At 40.4% G+C, this 23,120-nt stretch overlaps 1 protein-coding gene and 1 long non-coding RNA gene across 4 annotated transcripts in view; both read right to left on the reverse strand.

The window, feature by feature from the left end:
• Nucleotides 1–23,120, reverse strand: part of LOC126438132 (uncharacterized) — a 1,198,954-nt gene that overhangs the window by 190,091 nt on the left and 985,743 nt on the right. For 2 of the 3 annotated variants that reach the window (XM_050090515.1, XM_050090516.1), the window contains exon 5: nucleotides 20,900–20,914. The exons of the other annotated variant lie outside the window; for it this stretch is intronic. In XM_050090515.1, coding sequence (XP_049946472.1) covers nucleotides 20,906–20,914 — 9 coding nt within the window. In that variant the 3' untranslated portion in view covers nucleotides 20,900–20,905. Of the gene's footprint in view, nucleotides 1–20,899; nucleotides 20,915–23,120 lie in introns of those variants that run through there. 3 annotated transcript variants of the gene reach the window in all.
• On the reverse strand, nucleotides 1,995–14,007 carry LOC126438136 (uncharacterized). Its single transcript, XR_007581015.1, has 4 exons — nucleotides 13,827–14,007; nucleotides 13,520–13,716; nucleotides 13,217–13,401; nucleotides 1,995–2,186 (listed from the first exon to the last, which is right to left on the reverse strand). It is a non-coding gene; the product is annotated as an uncharacterized LOC126438136 (long non-coding RNA).

Here is a 23,120-nt window from a genome sequence, read left to right on the forward strand (position 1 = left end):
CATGAACTTTATATTTTTGATTTTCCTTAAGGGATACGAAAATGTTAGTTGGTTTAGTTAGTCCTGAAATGGCAGCATGCAACTGCCTCTAAGTAAAGAACGGATATGGTAAATACGATCCTGTGTTTTTAAACTTTTGTCCCTGTAATTTGCTTGTAGTGACAGCGAATGCAATTTTAATTCGCTTCTTATCTGGTATTCACTAAGACCTCAATAAATTCTAACTGTATTTTGGGATTTTGATTGCATTTATTACTTCATGTAAGCAAGTTGGAGCGAAGCAACAATACGTAAATCACAATTTATGATGACTATGACTAATATCTTTGTCGTTTTGAAACGTATATTCATTTAGAAAAGTCAACTGTACAATGGGCAGAGATAATGGACTACTGCAGTGGTCACCGTTATTATCTGTGACACTGCTGTTTACAAATTATCCAGTTAATAAGAAGTTATTTGTAATAAGAAAATATGAAAACCGAGTCTCTTGTTCCTGAGTAAGAGGTTAGCTTCACAAAATACAGGTATGATGCTGGGCATCCATGATGCCCTTTTGCCTATGATAGCTCAAGATTTTCTAATGATGCCTCATTCATCTCTGTACGATAAGAATGTCTTGAAGAAAAGGGATGTTGACTTGAGAAATAATATATATGAATGAAACCGAAGCCAGTGCCAAATGCACCTCCAGAAAGGCAAACGAGGGAAACAAGTACAGTGTCGCAATAACATTGACAGGTGGGCGTGGAGGTCAGTTCGATCAAGTAACATTATGTGTTTGCCCACCATTAACACCTGCACCACAAAAACAATCATGTTCAACAATGTTCCTGGATGCATTACCTATTACTACCTCTTGCCACATTGGGGAAGATTCAACTTCCCAGAAATAGTGTTTTGGTACAGCAGTGGATATCTACTATGTGATGTGCAATACCTGACATGTATTTACATTCCCCTGTAAGCTGAAAGTATCAATTTGCTACAATGGAAGAGTAAAAATGATGTATTTCACTTTCTGACTTTCAGTAATAGAAAAAGATCAAAAATGTTGTGCAAAAGAGCTGTTGGCTGTGGTCCAGCTCAAAACACTGTGCTCTGGAGTTTACTTTGTCGCACCAGACTCCAGCCACCAATCATGGAAGTCGGCTGATAGGGATAGATGTCCACTCAGGTGACTGCAACACGTCATTTCCTGAACCAATGATGTATGCTGGTGCACTAGCTCTGCCAAGCATGAAATTATTTCCTTTTTATTATGACTTTTCATGTGAAATATCTGTCATGAAATGAATGAACATATTGCAGTAACTAAATTGGTGTGGCCATTTCTCAGGCAGAGTATGTCATGAGAGATGTTTAAGTGTTAAGATTTCCATGGGAAAAAAGTCAGGATTATTAGTTTGTAGCTGTGTCTGTGACAACCACAGATAAATTCTTCTCTATTATAAGTTTGTTTTCTCAGGCATAATCTCTCGATCTGGGACTGTTATTCTCTGAAGATAGCTTCGGAAATATGAAGCTCTGGAAACCTGATCTCTATTGAGAGTTCTGCCATGAAGAAATTGCAAGGTTGGTGACGCATAACATACATTGCTACAGATAGGCTAAGTAGTTGGCAGTGAATGCGTTCAACAATGCTGACAGATTTCTGATGAAACAAGATGCTGAATGAAAGAGAATAGGCCAATGCATGTACCATTGTGTAAATAACGCTCTAGTACAAAGGTAAAACAGATGCCCTACACTGATCCCAGTGAAGGTTTTTTATGAGAACTATTAAACAACAATAGTTACACTCAATGAGTATTCTCATGTTGCTCAAATAATTTGTTTATTGTAAACAAAAATCAGTTTTAAATGCCAGGCAAACATTACTGACTGTACTGATGTTAGCCTCACAATGACGTAACGCTTCTGTTGTGGTAGCAGCAGAGCCACAGCGTCTCCCTCCAACAGGTGGTGTCTTGTCAGTGTCCATGACGTCGGCACCTGGTGCTGCTAGTGTGTTGGCTGCACTTATAGTAGGCGGATGCCCACCACAATAGGAAAAAAATCCTCGGCGGTGATGAGCTGTCCCCGTTGCCTGGAAGGTGGGTGTCCACCCCGATACTAATGACTTTCTCACTGCTGGCTGACCTGTCACAGGGGACATTAGGCCTGTCCAAGACAACCGAGCACACCTGTGGACAACAATGATGCTGATTTAAGTGCTGGTGCCTATGCCACATGAGAGAAATCTCAAATTTCAAGTTGTATGCCAAAACACATAGATCTTACACATAATGAGAAGATGGAGGTGCATATCACAAGGAAAAGTTCATAAAAAGGAGTCAGTTTCCAAGTCTGAAACAAATTTTAAACTGGAAACAATTATTACGTTTTAGAAGTTTCGCCTCTTTAGCTGTTACCACAGATTTCAAACATATAAGCTACAGTTTCTACGTTTCATAGTTATATGAGGGACTTACTCACATTTTAGTCTTGCCATGTGCCTTAGTGGTTAATGATACTTTGAAAAAGGTAATGATATGATGTAATTTTTGCCTAGTGAAGTTACTAGTGCCTATATTTTGTTAATTTTTGTTTGTTTCATTGTGCTCATAATGTTTGTTACTGTTTATACCATTAAGTTGCACCATAATACCCAAGAGTGTGAAACTAGCTATGGATGAAACTGGCTAATTGCCCAACATCTTTCAGTACAACCTTCTCGTACTTCCAGCCATGTCAAGAAGTCATACTTCCATGTGTTTCTGGACAAGTGCTACTACCCCCCTGTGAAGTGGTAACCGACTGTTGCCTGGTTGCTGTCCTCATCTTTATTTAGCCATGGAACCAGCTGCTGCTAAGGCCATCCACATAAGACTTTGAGGATACAGCCTGGGATACAACTTGCAGAAAGTCAAGTTGCTCTTACTACCTTTTCTACAACTCATTCACTGTCTGCTTCTTTTACAGCAGAGCAGCTCAAAGATGATGTCTTTAGACAGGTGAATCATTTACAAGTTATCAAGCTCCAATTTTTGAAAGAATATTGGTCTACAGCAATTCAGCAAGAACTGCTCATAGATTTCTGGACCGAAGACTAGTATCAACCTGGTCAGGGCACAATGAAGTCATTCTGTAAGCACTGATGTGGGGGTGGCTGTACAGTTGTTGCTGAGGGTATAAAACTTTTGTTACCATACTGTGTTTGGTGAGATCTTGTAGCACCACTCCATGACAATTATGAGAATTATGAACGTTTTCTCGAAAGAGTCTAATATTCTCATGGCCCTTACAGTATAGTGCAAAATATACCACAGCAAATGCGGGAAGATGGAAGACTGGTGCCCCTTATGATGATGTGCACGACAGGCAACAGAATATCAATCATTGTGATGACCAGTTTTAAGTAATAGTGAAGAACATAAATAGAGTGTGGATAGCAGCTGCCACAGATTACCTTGGTGGCAAGGAGGTGCACTCAGTGAGGGAACAAGATTGCTGAATAGCTTGGTTGGGCAGTTGATAGGAAGTTCTAGTGAACTTGGTAGGAATGGAGACACTGATGAGTGGGGGAGACATTCCTGCACCACCGAGTGTGTGTGTGTGAAGAGCCACCGGACTTACACACCAGTTATTATTATGACACAAGTGAAGAATTAAACACTGCTGGTACTATAGGGATGGTGTGACAGTTTGACAAAAAGCAATTGACTGGAACTGGAACAATAAGAAGTAAAAATTCATTGATGTGGCAAGTCTGGGAACTTCAGGCTGCAGAACAGTATATAAAAGACTGCAAGGAAGCAAGCACTTCTGAACTGCAAGTGAGAGAATTCAAACAAGCATGTTCATTACAAAACGCAAGAGTGCCTCCGGACGGAAGTAATATGATTTATAAATTCGTATGGTTTATAAATTCGTATTTGATGGAGATTCCAAATATGAACTGCCATCTAGGTTGGAAAGTTCTCATGCAGTGTGATTTTCGACTCCCAGGCTCAATGGTGAATAGGAAGAGCAAAGATAGAAATTCGATGCCTGTGACTGAGTTTGGTAAAAAAAAGCCAAATAAAAGAGTTGTTTTGTGGAGGAGAGTTGGTGCCCATTTCAGCTGATGTCAATCCAATTGTAAGAGTAGCAGTAGGTGGCTTAGAAAGTGAGGTATTGGTTGACAGCTGTTCACAGATTTCAGTGACTTCACCCAGCAAAATGGACAAAGTACTACTGCTGATCTGTAACGTTAAAATTTATGATGCTACAGGGATGGTGTCCAAAAATGATCCAACATGAAGTCAAACTACTCTTGCAGTTCAAAGTTGTGGTCACAGAATTACACACATTAGAGAATTCAGAAACTCAGTGTCAACATGATCATAGGTATTGATTTTTTAATATGAATTGTTGTGATGTAAATTTCGAGTGGTGTTGTATAATAATGTACGTGCAGTGTTAATGTATTTTACATCTTTGGTGCTCTTTAACAACTAAATAATTAAAGTCAGTATTTTATGTTCAGTGGTTGGTAATACGCACCTGTGTGTGGTTTTTCTGTATATTGTTGTTGTTGTTGTATGTTTCTTTGTGTTCAACCGGTACCTCCATGTGTATTTCCAAATAGGAAAATATTCATTTTCTAACAAAATCTCAGCAGGTTATGGGCCCAGGTGCGTGTTAAAAGGACACTTGTACGAAAATAATAACGTAGCTCTGTGTAAAAGGTTTGTAAAGTTATCTCCAAGAAGACGTCTTTGAAGTTGTTAATTCCACGCAACCAATGATGGATTCAATGAGTATTATCAACGTCGGAGTTGTGGAAGGCAAAACAAATTGGAGCACTTGGAAATACAAAATAAGTATTTGTCTACAAGGAATTCCTGGTGCACTTGATCTTGTGGAAGGCAGTTTAGTGAAACCTAGTATTATTTCAGAAAGTGCTACGGTTGAACAAAGAGCGATCTACAAAAGTGCTTTAGAAACTTTTAACAAAGCAGACAGCAATGCTCTACTTGTTTTGACTACAAATATGTCGGAAAAAACTTTTCAGAACATAATGCGTCTAAATACAGCATGTGAAGTGTGGACAGAATTACACAAAATATTTGATGGTGTTTCTGAAGACAAAATGTACAACCTTTGTTTGCAGTTCTTTAGTTACAAAAAGGCTCCTGAAGATGATATTGTGACACACATTTCCAAACTGAAAAATTTGTGGAGTTAATTGAAGCACGAAATTACTAAAGATATCGTAAATAATTCAGAAATGCCTTATTTGTTTTTGATTTGTAAAATATTAGGTACACTACCAGAAGACTATTTTTCGTTTAAATCTAGTTGGATGCTAACATCTAGAGATGACAGAACAATTGATAATTTAACAAATCAATTGTGTGCACATGAAAAAGCTCTGAGTACAAAGGAGGGTGATTTTAGTAAACAAGAAGTCCTCACTACAGATTCATCAAGGCTGTCATTCAGCAAGTAAATCCAATGGAGAAAAAGAAGTATAAGAAATTAATATGTAATTACTGCAAGAAACCGAACCATACAATTAAAGTGTGCAGAAAGTTTGCAGCAGATGGCAAACCTCCAAAACCAGCTACAACAGATACAAATATACTACTTCTTTCTGTGACATCTTCTGTGATGAACTCTGAATGTAGAAATGAGGACTGGTATACAGACAATGGTGCAACAAGTCATATTACAAATAACAGGAATTGTTTCAAAACATTTCAGCCTTTTCTAACAAAACACTCAGTTACTACAGCTAATGGGGACATAATTGAAGCAATTGGAAAAGGCTCAATAGACTCTGAAGCAGCAGTTGGAGGAAAATGGAACAGAATTACCTTGACAGATGTATGGTATGTACCTCAGATTCACAAGAATTTATTCTCTGTTCTTGCAGCACAGGATAAACATCCAGAAAGTAAATTCACATCTAGCGCAGAATTTTGTCATCTTAAGATTGATAATGTCACTAGATTGGTAGGTGACAGTGATTGCTTTGTAGGCCTTTTTAAACTTGCTGTAAGAAATGTGAAACCTAGCTCCCTCAGCGAAATTAACACCACTAGCAGAGACAATACGTTGCAGCTTTATCACGAAAGATTTGGAAACCATACAAGCGCGATGTGAAGTCTGTACTTTCTAGCGAATTAAATATTGAGGTAGAAATGGACAGTGAACTTTGTGAAGGCCGTATTTATGGCAAGACTCATCGTTTACCATTTGGCAACAGAAAGAGGACAGCAGAACCAGGTGAGCTTATTCACGCTGAAGTATGTGTTCCGTTTCACGTACCTTCTGTGTCAGGGCACCGGTATTTTATTCTTTTCAAAGATGATTATACAAAGTTTAGGGCAACACATTTCATACAAGAAAAGTCTGGAGTTGCAGAAAAGTTAAGGCAGTTCATAGCTGAAGCTAAAGCTGCTGGACATACCATCAAGGAACTTCTGAGTGATAATGGGAAAGAATTTGACAACAAACAAGCAAAAGAGATTCTTCACAAAGAGGGTGTAATTCAACGCCTCACAATGCCTTACACTCCAGAACAAAATGGGTGCAGTGAAAGAGAGAACTGCACAGTTGTGGAAACTGCCAGAGCCATAATGCATGCACATGCAAACACTCCACAGGAACATTTTCGGCAGAGATGGTGAACACCACAACCTACATTCTATCTGAACAGGGCCTTCCAGTATTCCAGGAACATCTCCATATGAATTGTGGTATGGAAAGAAGCCAAGACTGAAACATCCGCAGGTGATAGGCTCCACTTGCTATGCTCATGTTCCAAAACAACAGAGAAGGAAGATGGACCGAAAAGCAGTGAAAGGTGTCCTCATTGGATATGATCACAATGAGGGTTACAGAATTTATTGTGGAGAGGTGTGCAAACTCATTAGGTCACGAGATGTCATCTTCGAGGAGAGGCCACTGAAGAGTGAGAAAAGTTCAACTCTTCCAGTGAGTGTTTTCAATCATCAGGATCCAGCACCTCAGACTGAAGACCAATGGTATTGATAGTGAGAGTGAAGAGGATGGCAGTTCCTTGGATGTAGATGAAGACGCTTAGGAGGAAGATCAAGAAGTCACAAGAGGAGAAACTTTACCATGTCTGCGTGATTGGTTAACCCTCAGACGTCCACAAAAATTTAATGATTATGTAATGAACCTCTCACTATCTTTCCAAGAACCAGAAACAGACAGCGATGCCGTGAAGTTTGTTCAACACGATTTCTAGAAGGAAGCTATGGATTCTGAAATAAAAGCTCTTCAAGAAAATAGAATGTGGGTTGTGGTTGACCTACCATATCCAAAGAGGTCCATTCCTAATAGACGGGTGTATAAAGTCAAAACAAATGCTGAAGGCCCAGTCAAAAAATTCAAGGCAAGATTGGTGATTAAGGGTTATTCGCAGCAGAAAGGAGCTGACTATGGCCAGACTTTCAGTTCTGTAGCTAGAGTGTCTACCATTCGAGCACTACTAAGTGTTGCTGCAAGTGAGAGCATGAAACTTTTACAAATTGATGTTTCAACGGCTTTTCTTTATGGTGATTTAAAAGAAACAATTTATATGCAACAACCTCAAGGATGTAACGATGGGTCTGGGAGAGCATGTCACTTGAAGAAAAGTCTATACGGACTGAAACAGGCTCCGCATTGCTGGAATGAGAAGTTCAGTAATCATCTCACTAAATTGGGCTTTCTGAGGAGTGAAGCTGATCCTTGTCTTTTCATGAGACAGTAAGGCTGTAAGAAAATATTCCTTGTGCTTTATGTTGATGATGGTCTGATCGCAGCTCACAGTGAACAGGAACTTGAAGACATTGTCAGTGATTTAAGAGAAGAGTTTAAAATTACTTCAGTGCCTGCATCATTTTTCTCAGGTCTGGAAATTGACCAACAAGAACGTGGAACTGTATGTGTAAGTCAGACTCATTACACAGGAAAATACCAGAGCGTTTCAACATGAAGAACTGCAAGGCTGTAACTACACCCATTATAAATGACAATGATAAGAAAGTCCTCGCAACTCTGATTTTCCATACAGCCAAGCTGTTGGAGCACTGATGTTTCTGATGTGTGGGAGACGTCATGACATTGCATATGCTGTCAGTGTTGTATCATGAAATCAACAGATTGTGATGTAGTGAAAGTTAAAAGAATCTTACGATACTTGAGAGGCACAAAAATTATGGACTTTTATATAAAAACAATTCTAAGAAGCAGGTTTTAGAGTGTTCTAGTGATGCTGACCACATTGGAGGTGATCTTGGCTCTGGGCTCTCAACATATGGTGTCCTTTGTCTGTACTTTGGGGCACCTATTTCCTGGATTAGTCAAAAGGCAATCTTCTGTTGCCATAGCCTTAACTGAAGCTGAGGTTGTGGCTGCCAGTGACGCTGCTTGGGAAATTGTCTGGATCAAGAAGCTTCTGACAGAAATGGACCAATTGGAGGCAACACCAGTTCTGCAGGCTGACAACAAAACTGCTATCTGGCTTGCCCAGAAATCTGAGTTTCACTGAAGAATGAAGCATATTCTTTAAGGCATTTCTTTGTCCGTGAACTAGTCAACACTTATGAAATCACAGTTGCAAAAGTAGACACTGTAGAACAACATGCTGATATACTAAAAAAGCCACTGTTTTACATTAGATATCAGTATTTATGTAATAAGATTAGACTTTCCAAGTTATTAAATAAGGAAGATCGTTAATGTGTTTCACATCTTTGGTGTTCTTTAATAACTAAATAACTAAAGTCAGTATTTCATGTTCAGTGGTTGGTAATACGCACATGTGTGTGGTTTCTCTGTATGTTGTTGTTGTTGTTGTATGTGCTTTGTGTTGAACCGGTACCTAATAAACCATGTGTATTTCCAAGTATGCAAATATTCGTTTTCTAACAAAATCTCAGCATGCAGTAAAAGGCAGTCATCAGATCAGCGAAGTTAAACGCTGTCAGACAGGGCTATGACTTGAATGGGTAACCATTCGGTCTACCGAGCGCTGTTGGTAAGTGGGCTGTACTCAGCCCTTGTGAGGTAAACTGAGGAGCTACTTGATGGAGGTGGCAGTTCCAGTCATGTAAACTGACTAACGGTCAGTGGTGTGATGTTCTGACCACATGCCCCTCCACATCCCCATTGACGCCTGTGGGCTGAGGATGACATGGCGCCCAGTCGGTACCGCTAGAACTTCATGGTGCCTGTCCACGCAGACTTTAGTTAGGAAAAGGCAGTAGTAACACAATTTTTGTAGCAAAAGGAGCCATTTCTGGGCAATTTTGAACTTCCAAGTAGGACCAAAGGTTCTAACGAAAAAGAAGTTTGAAATATAAGTTTATATCGTTTTAGAGTTCAAAGGGAAGCAGAAAAAGGATGTAAGAGTTATCCTCTGGAAGGAGGACCAGAAACAGATGCGTGGAAAGTTGATGAAGGGATGGTAGATGAGGCACATTAAAAAGGGTACGAGGGTTCCTGCTCTATGGGAAACTTCACAGCGAGGCGACTGTGCGTACTTGAGCCGGGTAGAACAATGCATTCTTTCCTTGTTCTATTCTCTTCCCCTTTTGTTTACTCTATTGTTGGTAGTCTTCAGTATGTACATATAGTCAACTGGGAAATGAGGAAGTTATTGAAATGCAAGAGAATATGTGAAGTAAGTCAATGGTTGGATACAGGATGTCATGAAGATATCATGATAAACGTAAAATCCCGAAAGTAGAACAGTGTGAATAGGGTTTTGAAATACAGAGAAAATAACAAGGGGGACATGAAGTGAAAACAAGACAAAATTCTGGGTAAACCATGATATTGGAAGTAACGCTCTGTGATATACAAGTATGAACAGTGTTTTTATGTTTTAAGTTAAATAGGTTACAAGAGGAATAAATCTAATAGAAATGTAACTTGGAACTAAGGTAACAGTGCGGAATGTGTAATATACACGAGGGCAAGAATCTGATGTTAAGAAGATTAGTGATTTGTGTCACAAACAGGTGTGTGATCTGCATATTTTATGTATTTGGCTAAGGAAATAAGAGACTGAGCAGTGTGGAGCACCAGAATAGGTGGACTTAGAAGTATAAATATAAAAAGGTCCAATGATTTAGTACATGTAGCAAATGCAATCAAGAAAATATGATTTTCAGTGTATGAAAACCAAAAAAGTACAATAATGGACAGGGAAAAGTCTATGGAGTCATGAGTGGTATTCCTTGGACAGAGTAAATCATAATGAGTAATAATGGTAAGCTTCCATCACTGAAGTCATGACTAAAATTATTCTGAAAATATTTGGAAAAAGTAGTGTAACAAATTAATCTGTGTGTAGTTAGAATACGAACTTTGTTACATGGTGTGGAAAATGGTGGCCTTCAGGTGTTATTGTGAGGTTTTTTTCTGAGATTTATGAACCTGTCTCACATTAGAGAAAGATGGCTCTGGAGTAGGGATTGGAGTGGACCATGGCGTTGATGAGGAAGAAGGTGCCATGGGAGACATGGTGGACAGCAATACTCTCTTTTGTCCCATGCCTAGGGTTAGATCTCAAGGTGGAGGATCATAATCACTTACCTCATATCTTATAGGTTAACACACCAGCACTAGCATGTGAAACTGTGTGGTGAAGTTAGATGTGAAGTGTTAAGTGGTACGACAAAGTAACTGTGATAACACTACATACATAGCATAAAGAGATACTCTTACTGAAATTTGTTGTATTAGAATTAACTTAAAAATTTTATATATGTATCCTCATGACAAATAAAATGATGTAACTATCAGTGCATGTTTTTTTAAAAATATATAGTGTTAAAAGTTGGTGGTGGTGGTTGGGGGGGAGTTCTAAAAACTGGTAAGACTTGCAAAGGACATGGAAAGGCCAGAATTGAATACTGTGACCAGTTGGGGGCAGGAGAAAATGTGAGAAAATGAAATATACCTGCATGACGTAGAAATAAAGAAAGTGAAGTTTATCATGTACCGATATTCAGTGCTCATGAATGTTTCAAAAACAATATGAGAAGGTTGAGACATGGCAGAGGTAGATTCTTGCATGCTCAGCACACTCATAGCTAATCTGTCGATAAATTAAAATAATGAAGGAGAGTGATTAGTATATGCAATCACAGGATGATGTACATACAATTTGATTAGAGAGGGCCTTGTGAAAACATGCTTTGTGATTTGAGTGTTAGATCTCAAGATTTATCAGTTGCAACTAAGCACTGAAATTAGAATTTGTAGGACCACCTGAAGGGAGGAAGCTACCATTGTTGCATAAGGACGAAAGGGCGGGGGAAGGGGGGACAAGGGCACCATGTCATTAGGGCAGGCAGGAGAACATAGTTGCAGAAAGTTTCGGAGAGCTGACATAAGGTTTCGCTAAGGCACAAACAATTCGTAAGACTGAATTTTTGAGGGCAGATATCCCTTGGAAATCAGCGAACGGACGAGTCCAAGGAATGGACGACCAAGGAAAAAATATACTACTTCCGAAAAAATCATTTTAAGGCAATAAAAAAGAAGTGAAAATTTTTCAGAGAGTGCTGCTAAAGAGTATCCACTGGAGAAACCAATATAGGACACTGCAGTTTTGATAGACAAATAATTGATAAAGTGGCTTGCCTGATGTCACAGCAGCCTCAAAAGTTATAGGTAAGACAGACAGGCCATTGAATGGAAGAAAAGTCTTGGGGCCTGGCTGATGTCGGACCTACTTCGGACTGTAATCCGCCATGGTTACATCATATGCTTTCTATTTGTTCATTTCATATTAAATAAGACTAAATAGATACAATCACATAGGCAATCTTATTAGTTGCCGTTTCAGTATTTATTTTTCCTGGTGGCAATATCTACAGACTTAGATGGAGGTAGTTTAAGTGAACAAAGCATATGGGAGGTCATACATCGTGACTCAACCAACTGTCGGTCAGTGGGTTGAGGGCTTCATTGGTATACTGGCTCATTGTTGTAACAAGATGTTGAAGATCGCTGTGTAGTTGAGTCTAGGTTGTTGGTGTGATTTTTGTTCTGAAGAAATCGTGTGATTTTTGTTCTGAAGAAATCGTGTGATTTTATTGAAGGCAAAGTCCAAAACTTTCCTAAGAGCTACATGGCACAACATCAAAGAGATTTTAAGGTTATCTATGAGTAAATAAATATGACACAACGGGATTGTTTTGTATCCACATTAGTTTGTCTCCCAACACCCTGAATTCAGGTAAGTACTGTTGTCAATTTTGCACAAATATTGTGCATTCTTACCGTCAACTTCATTGGCAAGTAAGGGGCCTCGACAAAATAGTTGATTTTACCAGATAGTTTGTTCTTTCTCTGTTGGTGCACTGACCCTTTTCCAAGTGTTACTGTAGTCATCCAAGATTCAGTGATGTGTGCAGACCGGAGTGCAGCATAAAAAGAACTGCATCATAGGTAGGGATTGTGTGGCTGGACTTAAGGCATGCAGTCGCTCAACGTAGTTCTACGACAAAATGAAATCCTGCACTCCTGTTAGATCGTCGATTACCGTCACATGCAAGTTGTTCCGAATTACGTTATCGTGCTGTGTATTGCCTTGGTTCTTTCTCTCAGTGCAGTCCAATGTATTTATTTGTATTAACATCAAATTGATAAACTATGTTCACAAAATAACCGAGAGAAGGTCAACTATGTTACAGTTTAAGTTGAAATTTCAATGAATGTTGCTGATCAGTAGAACACAGTCGGAAGTTACCGGTAAATAACGGTTTCTGTCTATTAGTGTGGCTTTCACAAAGTGACAATCTGAGAGATAAAAGGTTGTAATGAAATATTTCTATCTGTAACATCGCTAACTGTGGTGAAAAACAGACCAAATTTGTGAATGAGCAACTCTGTAGTTTAAGCCCGAACTGAAAAGTTAAGCAATGAGAAACAAAAAACAGAATGGTCTGCAGGTGCTTACTAAGATGTGCGATCGCATGTTAGTGTTAGAAATGTAGAATGGTGATATGGGAGGAAATAAGAATAGTCCAACATAGTTGGGAAGACGTTTGACACTAATCTGTGTGTGCTCTGGAGTCAACAAAGAGTCTTTCCCACCCAACACGTGTAAGTACACAGTGAATGAAAGCATTAAGTTTCATCAAACTGCACTGTTGTTGAAGGTAAATAAATAACCAAGTGTAAGATCACAAAAAAGTAGTAGATTGGAACATATACTCACCATTCTCCTTGTTCTCGAGGCTGAAGTCTGTTCTGCATGGTGTGCGGAATGCTGATTTCTCCACGGTAAAATTAGCTCCTTCCTGGCCAACATTTCTGAGTAGTACTAGACACCGAAGGCCAATTTGTCTAGCTAGAAGGGTAGTTGCTGTTCTGGACCAAAATGCTCCTCACTGCCAAGTAGGCCTGATTAGACAGTGAAGAAACTGGTTACATTTCATCAAAGTGTATATTTATATATCATGGTAAAATTGCAAAAGAATATAAGAACACAGTATCACAACGGACTGAAACATGTACTCACAGTCCCATCTCTTGCGCTCGAGTTTGAAGACTGTTTTATCTAGTTAGCAGAATGGTTGCTACTCTGCGCCAAATTCAGCTCCTTTCTAGTCACCAGGCCTGAGTAGTACTTGGCTGTGAAGGCTGTTTTGTTAGCGAGCAGAATACCTGCTGCCCTGGACCAATATAGTCGCCCTCCAGCCAGCAGCTTTGAGTAGGCTGTGAACAAAAACGGTTACTTTTTATCAAAATGTACCCAAATCGTTAGAGGTAAAAAATATAAACAAGTGTGTGAACAAAATATCAAGCAGACTGGATCATGTACTCACCATTCTACTTCCTGTTGTCGAGTCTGAACACCATCTTCCCTGGTGACCGGAATGCTTCCTGCTGTGGGCTGAAATCAGATTCTTCACGGACAATAGATCTGAGTAGTGGTTGGCTCTGAATGCCGTTTTGTCAAGTGTTCAGAACAGTTTCTGCTTTGGGCCAAAATCAGCACACTGCCAGCAAGCAGGCCTGAGTAACTGTGAACAAAAGAACTATGTTTCATTAAAATAAACCCCAGTTGATCAATGTGAAAAATATAAACCAGTGTAAGAAGACATTATCACAGGACACTGGATTGTGTACTCACCATTTTAGCTCCTTTGGTCGACTTCGAAGGCCGTTTTCCATGGTGAGCAGAATTCTTGCTGCTCCACGCTATAATCAGATCCTTTACGGCCAACAGCCCTGACCAGTGCTTGGTCCTGAAGGGTATTTTGTTTAGACAGCACAACACTTGCTGCTCTGGGCCAGTATAGTCACTCTTCTGTCCAGCAGGAATGCGTAGACTGTGAACAAAAAGGTTACATGTTATCAAGATGTACCCATATCGATAGGGGTAAAAAATATAAACAAGTGTGTGTACAAAATATCAAGCAGACTGGATCATATACTCACCATCCTACTTATTGTGCTCTAGTCTGAATGGCGTTTCGTGTGGTGAGCGGAATTCTTTCTGCTCTGGACTAAATCCAGCTTCTTCCCAGCCTACAGGTCTGAGTAGTGCTGGCCCTGAGGGCCGTATTGTGGAGTGTGCAGAACAGGTGTTCCTTGGGGCCAAAATTGGCACACTCCTGGCTAACTTACTTGAGAAGACTGTGAACAAAAGGGATAAAGTTTATCAAAATGTACCCAAATTGACAGAGCTAAAACAATATAAACAAGTTTATGAACGCAATATCACAGCAGTGTTGATTGTATACTAACCAGTCTACTTCTCATGCTCAACCTCTAGCGAGCAGAATGCTGGCTCCGCATGGGGCAAAACAAATTCCTGTATATCTGACATGCCTGAGTGCACTGTAAAGAAAAAGATTGACTTTCATGAAAATGCACCCTTGTTTACAAAGTTAAGAAATATAAACTGGTGTAAGAACACAATAAAATTTACAAAACTGATTAGTTAGTTGTGCAGTAAATTTAATCTCAACTGTTTACACCAAGAGAGCTGTAAGTTTACAGTGTAGAAAACATCGGGTAAAATGTTATTATGATCAAAACACAAATGTCGCGTGAGTATCTACAGCAAATAGCTTAGTTCTTGTGTTACATGCTGAGCAGTGGTGGAGCAATTTTGTAGTGTTTTGGAGAGTGGATTGTAAGCATTTTATCCATTGCTGTAAATTTTCTTTTATTTAATGCTGGTTAAGACAGTCATTCAGCCATCCAACACACCATTCAAGCAGTTCTATCTTTGCAGCATAAGTTCAGAAAATTTTCATCCCTCGACTACACTATCTCACACACACACACACACACACACACACACACACACACACACACAAACAAACACACATTAATTTCAGAGTTGCTGACTGCATAGGTCATCACAGTGGGTTTATTTTTTTTAGGAATAACTGTCTTATTTCCATATTGTCTGCAATGAGGATGCTCAATAATAGGTTCAAGGCAATGACATCGGTATCAGGCAGAAGCGGCGGGATGGTGGAAGGTCTCCTGTATCCCACATACAGAATCTGATGAAGTAGTATGCATGTTCCGTATTTCCGTCGCTGGTAGGCAAACACGATGTGGTTAACGTCATCTCACACTCTGTATTGCAATATAGTGAGCCCACTCTCCTACTTATGTAAACATGTGGTTTAAATTGTTATTGCTTGAATTTTAGAAGTGCCAATGCTTCATAAGCACCTTGCAGTATAGTTCACCTAGTATACATGTGGAGTTGTCGTATATCCACTGCCTTATAAAAAAAGAGTGAAACTCCCAGAAACCACGATCAGATAACAATGTAACTGCGTCTATGTTCACACAATCCATGCATTTAAAACTTCCTGACAGATTAAAACTGCGTGCCGGACCAAGACTCGAAGTCTTGAAGTTTCATATTAGCGCACACTCCTCTTCAGAGTGAAAATCTCATTCGGAATCCACATATTTCTAAAAAATTAGTGTAGCAATTCTCTAAGACAGAATGGTCACCAAACTGTGTTAGTGGTGTTCATGTTTGGTGTTGTACCAGAACTGGTAGGATATATAAGGAACGTGAACAGCTTCAAATGTTGAGTGGTCACTGTAAATGACATTGATATGCTGCGTACACATGAGAGACAGCGTTACCAGCTCCTGACTGGACTGAAAGTAGCCTCACAATGGGCGTCCATTGGGTTGGATGGTCAAATAATGCAGTGTCAAGATGTCACATTGGTTTAAAATTGAACACACACACACACACACACACACACACACACACACACACACACACACACACACTCAGCAATAAATCATTGTTCTACGTTACCCTGACGACTATGGTCAACGAGTGTGGTGGCGGCATGGGGAGTGGTCCCATTAATCCACTGGTTTGGATAGACACAATTGGTTTGCACCTGGTCTCATATTGAGAGGAGCTATCAGATATCATTTCAGGTCATGGCTGGTAGAGATTAACTGAACTGTGATAGCACACTGGTTTGACATGGACATGCTGCACCATCATGCGTTATCTCTCATGTGACAGTATCATGTTGCATTTTTTTAACAGCACAATGCCTATCCACACATGGACGTATATCCTGTCTGCGTAACTGAGATACCCCTATGGCCTGCAAGATCCCTATATCTATCTCTGATGGTGCATGATTTAGACCAGTTCGAACATCAACGACGTCGTCATTCCTGTATCCAGAATATCAAGTACGATTACAATCATTGTGGGTCGGGATACCTCAGGAGAAACCCTTTCTAACCAATTTAGATCATGCATCCAGGCAGGAGGGATTTCAGCATCTTGCTGATAAATGAAGTAATTTTGACTCAGTGTGTTAATCACTGAAATAGCATCATCTATCCTCTCAACTCATGAAATTTCATTTGGTCTCCTCCACCTTTTCTGGGCATTTCTCTATTTTAGTCAAACAGTGCAACTCGGACTCCACTACAGCGATGTCCTCTGATAGAGGAAGATGTTATCCGTTTGTGTCTTAATGCTTCATTTTATTTCGATTACAGATGACATGTTGTCGATCTCATCGTACTCTTGACTGCTCCTGGTAATCTCTTATTTCGCTAACCTCTCAACCATGTTAGGCCAATTAGGATGACTATTTATCCTATCTGCAAAAAGGGACAAAAATATTGTTTCAGGCCATTGGAGGAAGTATATCTGAAACAGTAAATTTTATCAGTGGTGTTTGTTCCTCTGTGACGAATATTTATAGAAAGGGAACTAACAAGAACTTATTTGGAAATGAAAGTGTTTGCATGTGTAAATGCAATTGGCTTCTTGCAGCATCAATTGACAGTGACAGTAACATTTCAGAAGACATTTCTCTCCTTACATCTTTGCATTTTGAAAACTGACTTTTCATGAATATGAATTTTTCACTTTTATTCATTAATTACTTCTTCTTCTTTTGAGACTGGCTTTGCTCTGCATCATGCACAGGGTCAGCAGTGTTTAGTACAGAACTGGCATGGTTAATTTTATGGGATGGCTGGATTACTTTCCTGCCACCACCCCATAACCCCCCGTCCCCCCTCCGGAATGGAATCAGTGTACCCCAGCTGCCTGCGACGTGAATAAACCATGAAACAGTGCGAGCAAGAGCATCCTAAAACTTCATCGTAAATATTTCAATTCTAGACAAAGGAGTGCACCTCTTGTGGGTTAATTTTAAGGGGTTACCAGATTACTGGTCTGGGTGCATGTATTGGTTCAGTACAGAATTGTGTCATAAAACTGTTGATCCAGTCCTGACACAAGCTAGCTGGTCCACAGCTGATGTAACTGGTCCTTGATATCCTGGATCGTTTCACTGGGATGGAGATGGCATACGATCTGATGTCTCATATATTCTATTGGGTACAGAGCTAATAGCTAAACATAACACAGAGCGCTGATAGGGACGCATGTTGCATGTGGATGATCATTGTCCTCTTGAAAAATGGCGCCATGGTACTGTCTCATAGAAGGCACCACATGAAGATGCAGGATGTAAGTGACGTACTATTGTGCTGTCAGAGTTACCTTGGTCAATACCAGCCACGACTGGAAGTGATACCCGATTTTTCCCTCCACTGGAAGAATCACACAGCAATACTCTAAATGCAGCCTTTTGTGTTGTGGTGTTGATGCCAGCCCACACCTGGCGTAGTAATCCCCTAGTCTGGCTGCTGGTTGTCTCTGACCAATGTTGCAGGATGACACAGAATGTAGAGGGAGTCCATTAATTGTTCTCAGATAGCAGACAAGGATATCTAAGGGTTACAATATGTCTCATGCACAATAAGGAGAATCTCCCTTGTGGTGTAATCACAAGTGTTTCATTGGAACCATGACGATGAGTATGCCTGCCCTCATATTCCCTGCCATGCAGGATTAGCCGAGCGGTCTAAGGTGCTGCAGTCATGGACTGTGCAGCTGGTCCTGGTGGAGTCCTCCCTCGGGCATGGGTGTGTGTGTTTCTCCTTAGGATAATTTAGGTTAAGTAGTGTGTAAGCTTAGGGACTGGTGACCTTAGCAGTTAAGTCCCATAAGATTTCCCACACATTTTACTCACATTCATATTCCCTTCCAGTCCACCATCGGGCCACTGTCACATCTGAATGTTTCAAAAACTTACACCTGCCATGAGGACTCTTTGAATCTCTGTCAGGCGCTATAACTCCGTTTCACAACAGTTCACAGCATCTCTGTGCCCTTCACAGTCATCACTTAATGTTGACGCTGTTTTGCCTCTTATAATTTTACCAGGCCTAGTAACAACACTAAATATGAACAACAGTAATGCATGTATGTATGTATGGTGTCTGTTCTTTCTAACATGTCCAAAAGAACAGACACCTCAAAATAATATCTTCTGTGGGGATGCACTTACTTGTCTGAATCCTTGTGCGACTCACGTGATGGGTGATAATGGACAGAGGACACTACATCTGTAGTGTGTGGCATGTAGGAATTTGGGCAGGGCAGGAGCTGTGCTCAGGTGCCTTAAGTGATTAAAGGAACTGCTATAGAGAAGTGGAGCATCCGGATTCGAGTTCTGGTCCAACACAAATTTTCACATGTCGCCATTGGATTTAATACAATGCCTGTATGTAGCTGTGTCTGTAAGATTTCTAACACTAGAGCACTCTGGTGGGCCATTCTACCAGTCACAGAGAACTGCCACTCTAATCGTTTACTTACCATTGATGGTGTACAGGTATACAAAGTCACACTTGACATCCAGCCAAGTCTTCTGGGTGCTTCATTAATTAATTTATTTATTTTCAGGCAATATAATTTGTAGTCAGTTTGGAAGTGCTTTTGTTAAATATGTGCTTTATCAGCTATCTGTCGACCTAACTGTTGATATCACAGTGGAAGAGTACTGCATTAAGATTCTACAGTTTGATGGAATGGTAGATATCACTGTCTTCCCAACTCCTTTGTCGCGCCCGCCCTGCACCGCCCCCCCCCCCCCCTTTTTCTGTGCCCCCTTCCTCTATTGGCTTCCCCCTCCTCCTTATTTGCCCCCCCCCCCCCCCCCCCCACCACCGCCACTCCATACCCATATGCCATTGTACTCTATATTGCAGTATTTTCCGTGAGTGTTCAGTGTTGTACGTCCCCTTTTTAAAGTGTTGCGAACAGAAACCAGACTGTCACCATGTTTTTTAATTGTGCCTGTCTGTTTCCTAAGCGTTTTTAATCAGCATCACTGACCTCTTTGTTTTTTATTTTTCTTCACAACTTTTTTGCCATGTACAAGTTTTAAACAGTCACCATTTTATCACCTCTTTATACTGTTATATCTTCTTATTATGTTTTTTAAATTTATCTGTAGGCTGCAGAGTGGCGTATTATGCTGCTGCCAGCCTGCCCCCCTTCTGGGGGGGGGATCAAAATACAATAAGGGAAGAAATAAATAAAGAATGAAAAAAAGGTAGACATCTCGCAGGAAATGAATTTTTATCTTAAGAACCAGTTTCGAAATGGGTGTTCAATGTTGTCAATGTAGAAGCGAAATGCCCTAAGGAGAAACTTCAAAAGTGCATTTAAAAAGCTCAAAGTCAGTTCAAAGGTCTCTCAGCATTATTGAATTTCTGTAGGTTAGTCATGGATCAATCATTACTCCCTGGAGAAAAAAAAAAGTGAACTTAAAACAGTAGTTGTGCGAAAATGGTGAATACCGTTTTGCTAATGATTGAAGTGGCAGAACTTCATTAAGGTTGACACAAAAATCATATGCTACTTAATGTGGGGCAGTTGACTATACTTTTGCTATCGCATTAACCAAAGCTCGTTTCTGATTTAATTCACTATGTGCTTGGGTCAAAACTGGAGCGCAAAAAAAGAACCTGCGACAATTTTATCATCTGCCAAACAATTTCTTTACTCAGAAAGAGGTATCGGGGAAATCTCATCAGAAGCGTTTGCTACAGTCAAATGACATGTTTCATCCACATTTGAAATTATTCGGCACAGAAAAGTGTAAGAATCTATCAAACCTTCACAGCTCCATGAAGCCAACTAGAGTTCTGAGACCTAGAGCTATATACGATCATAGACTTTGGATGAAACTTCTGAAGTTCCTCAAAACAGGTTCCATAATTTTTGCATTCCCTGGCAAAATTCTGCAGATTGAAGCAAAGGCTAGGTCACAGGATTGGGCCCAAACAGTACATACAGTGCTTGCCTTACATGAACATTTGTGACATTTCCAGGGTGTGGTACAGGTGTGCAGGAAGTAGCGGCGCCTACTAAATTGCATACAAGAAGTTGCCCCACTTACCAGCGACAAGGCTCAGGCTGTCCATGGACATCTCTCTTGCAGCACCCTCCTCTGCTGCTGCTGCTGCTGGTGGTGGTGCAGCAGGTGGCCCAGACCAATCTTTGTTCTTCGCTACCCGTTCATCAGACTTGCTGCAAGGACGAGAAACATGCTTCACTATATGACCAGACTGCACATTGACTAACGTTTCTACAACTTCCACTACTATGGACACCCTGGTAATAAAAAAGAGAGTCATGCTCATTAGATTAGCACAGCTAACGAAAGCTCTTAGTGCTCTGCCCAATTTTGAAGAATGTCTTTGGCCTAGCTTGTTCTGAGTTTCCCTAAGGTTCTTCCACTCTAGTTCCAGGACTGTTTGCTGGCGTTATATCTTGACGAACCATTCCTTAACAGTGGTTGGAATATTTAACGCTTGCCTTCCAGATTACTTGTGTTGACACATGCTATTGAAGAAAAAAGTGAGTCACATGTGTGGCCTAGGATTTAGATGAAGTGGCGTTTGGACTGAGAGCTGTGTACATGAGGGACTCAATTTATTTTGTTTAACATCAACAGATTAGAAATACAGTTTCCTTAAGTAAGATATTTCTGTAGCCTATAAAGATCCCAACACTGGGCTCCAAACAACCAATAAAAAGTATCTTCCATCAAATAACCTTACCTTAGGACAATCGTACACAGCTAACAATGACAAAAATTTACAATGCTTGGCACATAACGAGTAATAATATGTGAGACAACTTCAGTAGCAAAAGACAGAATATAAAAACACTCTAGGACCTAACTAGGGTCATAACACAAAACTGTGTATTTGTTTACTACCACCACTGTCACCATATAATACCACAACGAACTACACATTATGCTCTGTAAAAATTCATTTGCAGCTGCAAGTGTTTTTTTTTTTCAGAAACAATTTATCTAATAATGCAACGAATTGATTTTTGACATAGAACAGGTAACAAGATGAATTTCAAGCAGAATAGTCTCAACAAGAGAGTTATGTTCACAGCATAATTTAAGCTAACATTTTAGGATCAATACAATTAATCACACTCACATCGTGTATTTAACAAACTGAAGTGCTCTCATTCACTGCACACACACCCACACATCTATGTGCAATCAATAACCAACCACACCTTGTCACACAACAACCAAAGACTTACAAGTGGAATGCTTTTGCTATCAGATGTACCAAATGTACAGCTAGTATACCACATGATACACTTTACCAACCATAAGGTCACCAGCATGCAACTGTCAGCTGCAAAAGTTCTCAGTTAGTGCTCCTCTTGATATGCTGAAGCCAGGTTCTCTGCCTCAACTGGGATCACTGTCCATCTGGCTGTGAACAGGCACCAACCACTCCACCAAGTTGTTATGTCCACACAGCGGCCATGCCCCTCACAGACTGTAGTGACATTCAGGTGACAGAAGTGTAGTGCATCAAATTCTTGAGGCCCTCAGGAACAATTATGCCCAGAACCCGCACATTCGTCTCCATGTAGCTGCTCAGTAACTCCAACATCTTCAGGTCCGCCCCACAGTATGGACACATTGGCCACCATGACATTTTGGCCACTGGTTCTTCTCTGTAGGCTTGTTCGCCTCTTAAAAATTGGTGATCGTGCTGGAAGACATTGCTGGTTCCTCTAGTTGCAGCTGACTCATTATACCACCATACATGCTTGATACTAGCTCGACCACAGTGGCACTCACAGCAGTCACATATATGGGCTGTCTGCCACTTTGGGTCCACAGAATGACACTCCATTCAAACTTACTCTCTGGACACAGCAAAATAAATCATACCACTCGACTTGGCACCCATGGTTGGGATACACTGAACAGAAGAGCATACATGGCATAGGATCTGTGATATCAGTACGTATGTCACCATTTAGCCAATGTTGTGAGGACACAGCACCGATTCAAGGAAAATCACTACCTCTACAGCCTTTCGTCGACATGTGAACACTGTATTTATACTGTAATTTGTTATTGTCAACTGTCGTGGCTTGTGACTGTGGATTGATGGATAATAATGCAGCGACTATTAGCCATTTTAATGCTGGATGACAGCATCCTGCCAACAGCCATATCGCCACATCCCTGTGACAGACAATTCATCGCTCCACATGTGTACCTACACTCGCTGCACAAAACAAGCACTGAAATTGCTGTGGGCACAAGAAAAATGTTATGGTTCTATGTCCCCTTGATGCCAAGAGTGCTGCAGGTTGGGCACAAGGCTGGATTGGGAAAGGATGGGGATGGACAGGTAAGGAAACTGGTTGCTTTCTTTCTGAGGGAATCATCTAGAAATTTACC

This window comes from Schistocerca serialis, unplaced genomic scaffold, assembly GCF_023864345.2.
Source record: "Schistocerca serialis cubense isolate TAMUIC-IGC-003099 unplaced genomic scaffold, iqSchSeri2.2 HiC_scaffold_1261, whole genome shotgun sequence".
In the NCBI taxonomy this organism is placed as follows: domain Eukaryota; kingdom Metazoa; phylum Arthropoda; class Insecta; order Orthoptera; family Acrididae; genus Schistocerca; species Schistocerca serialis.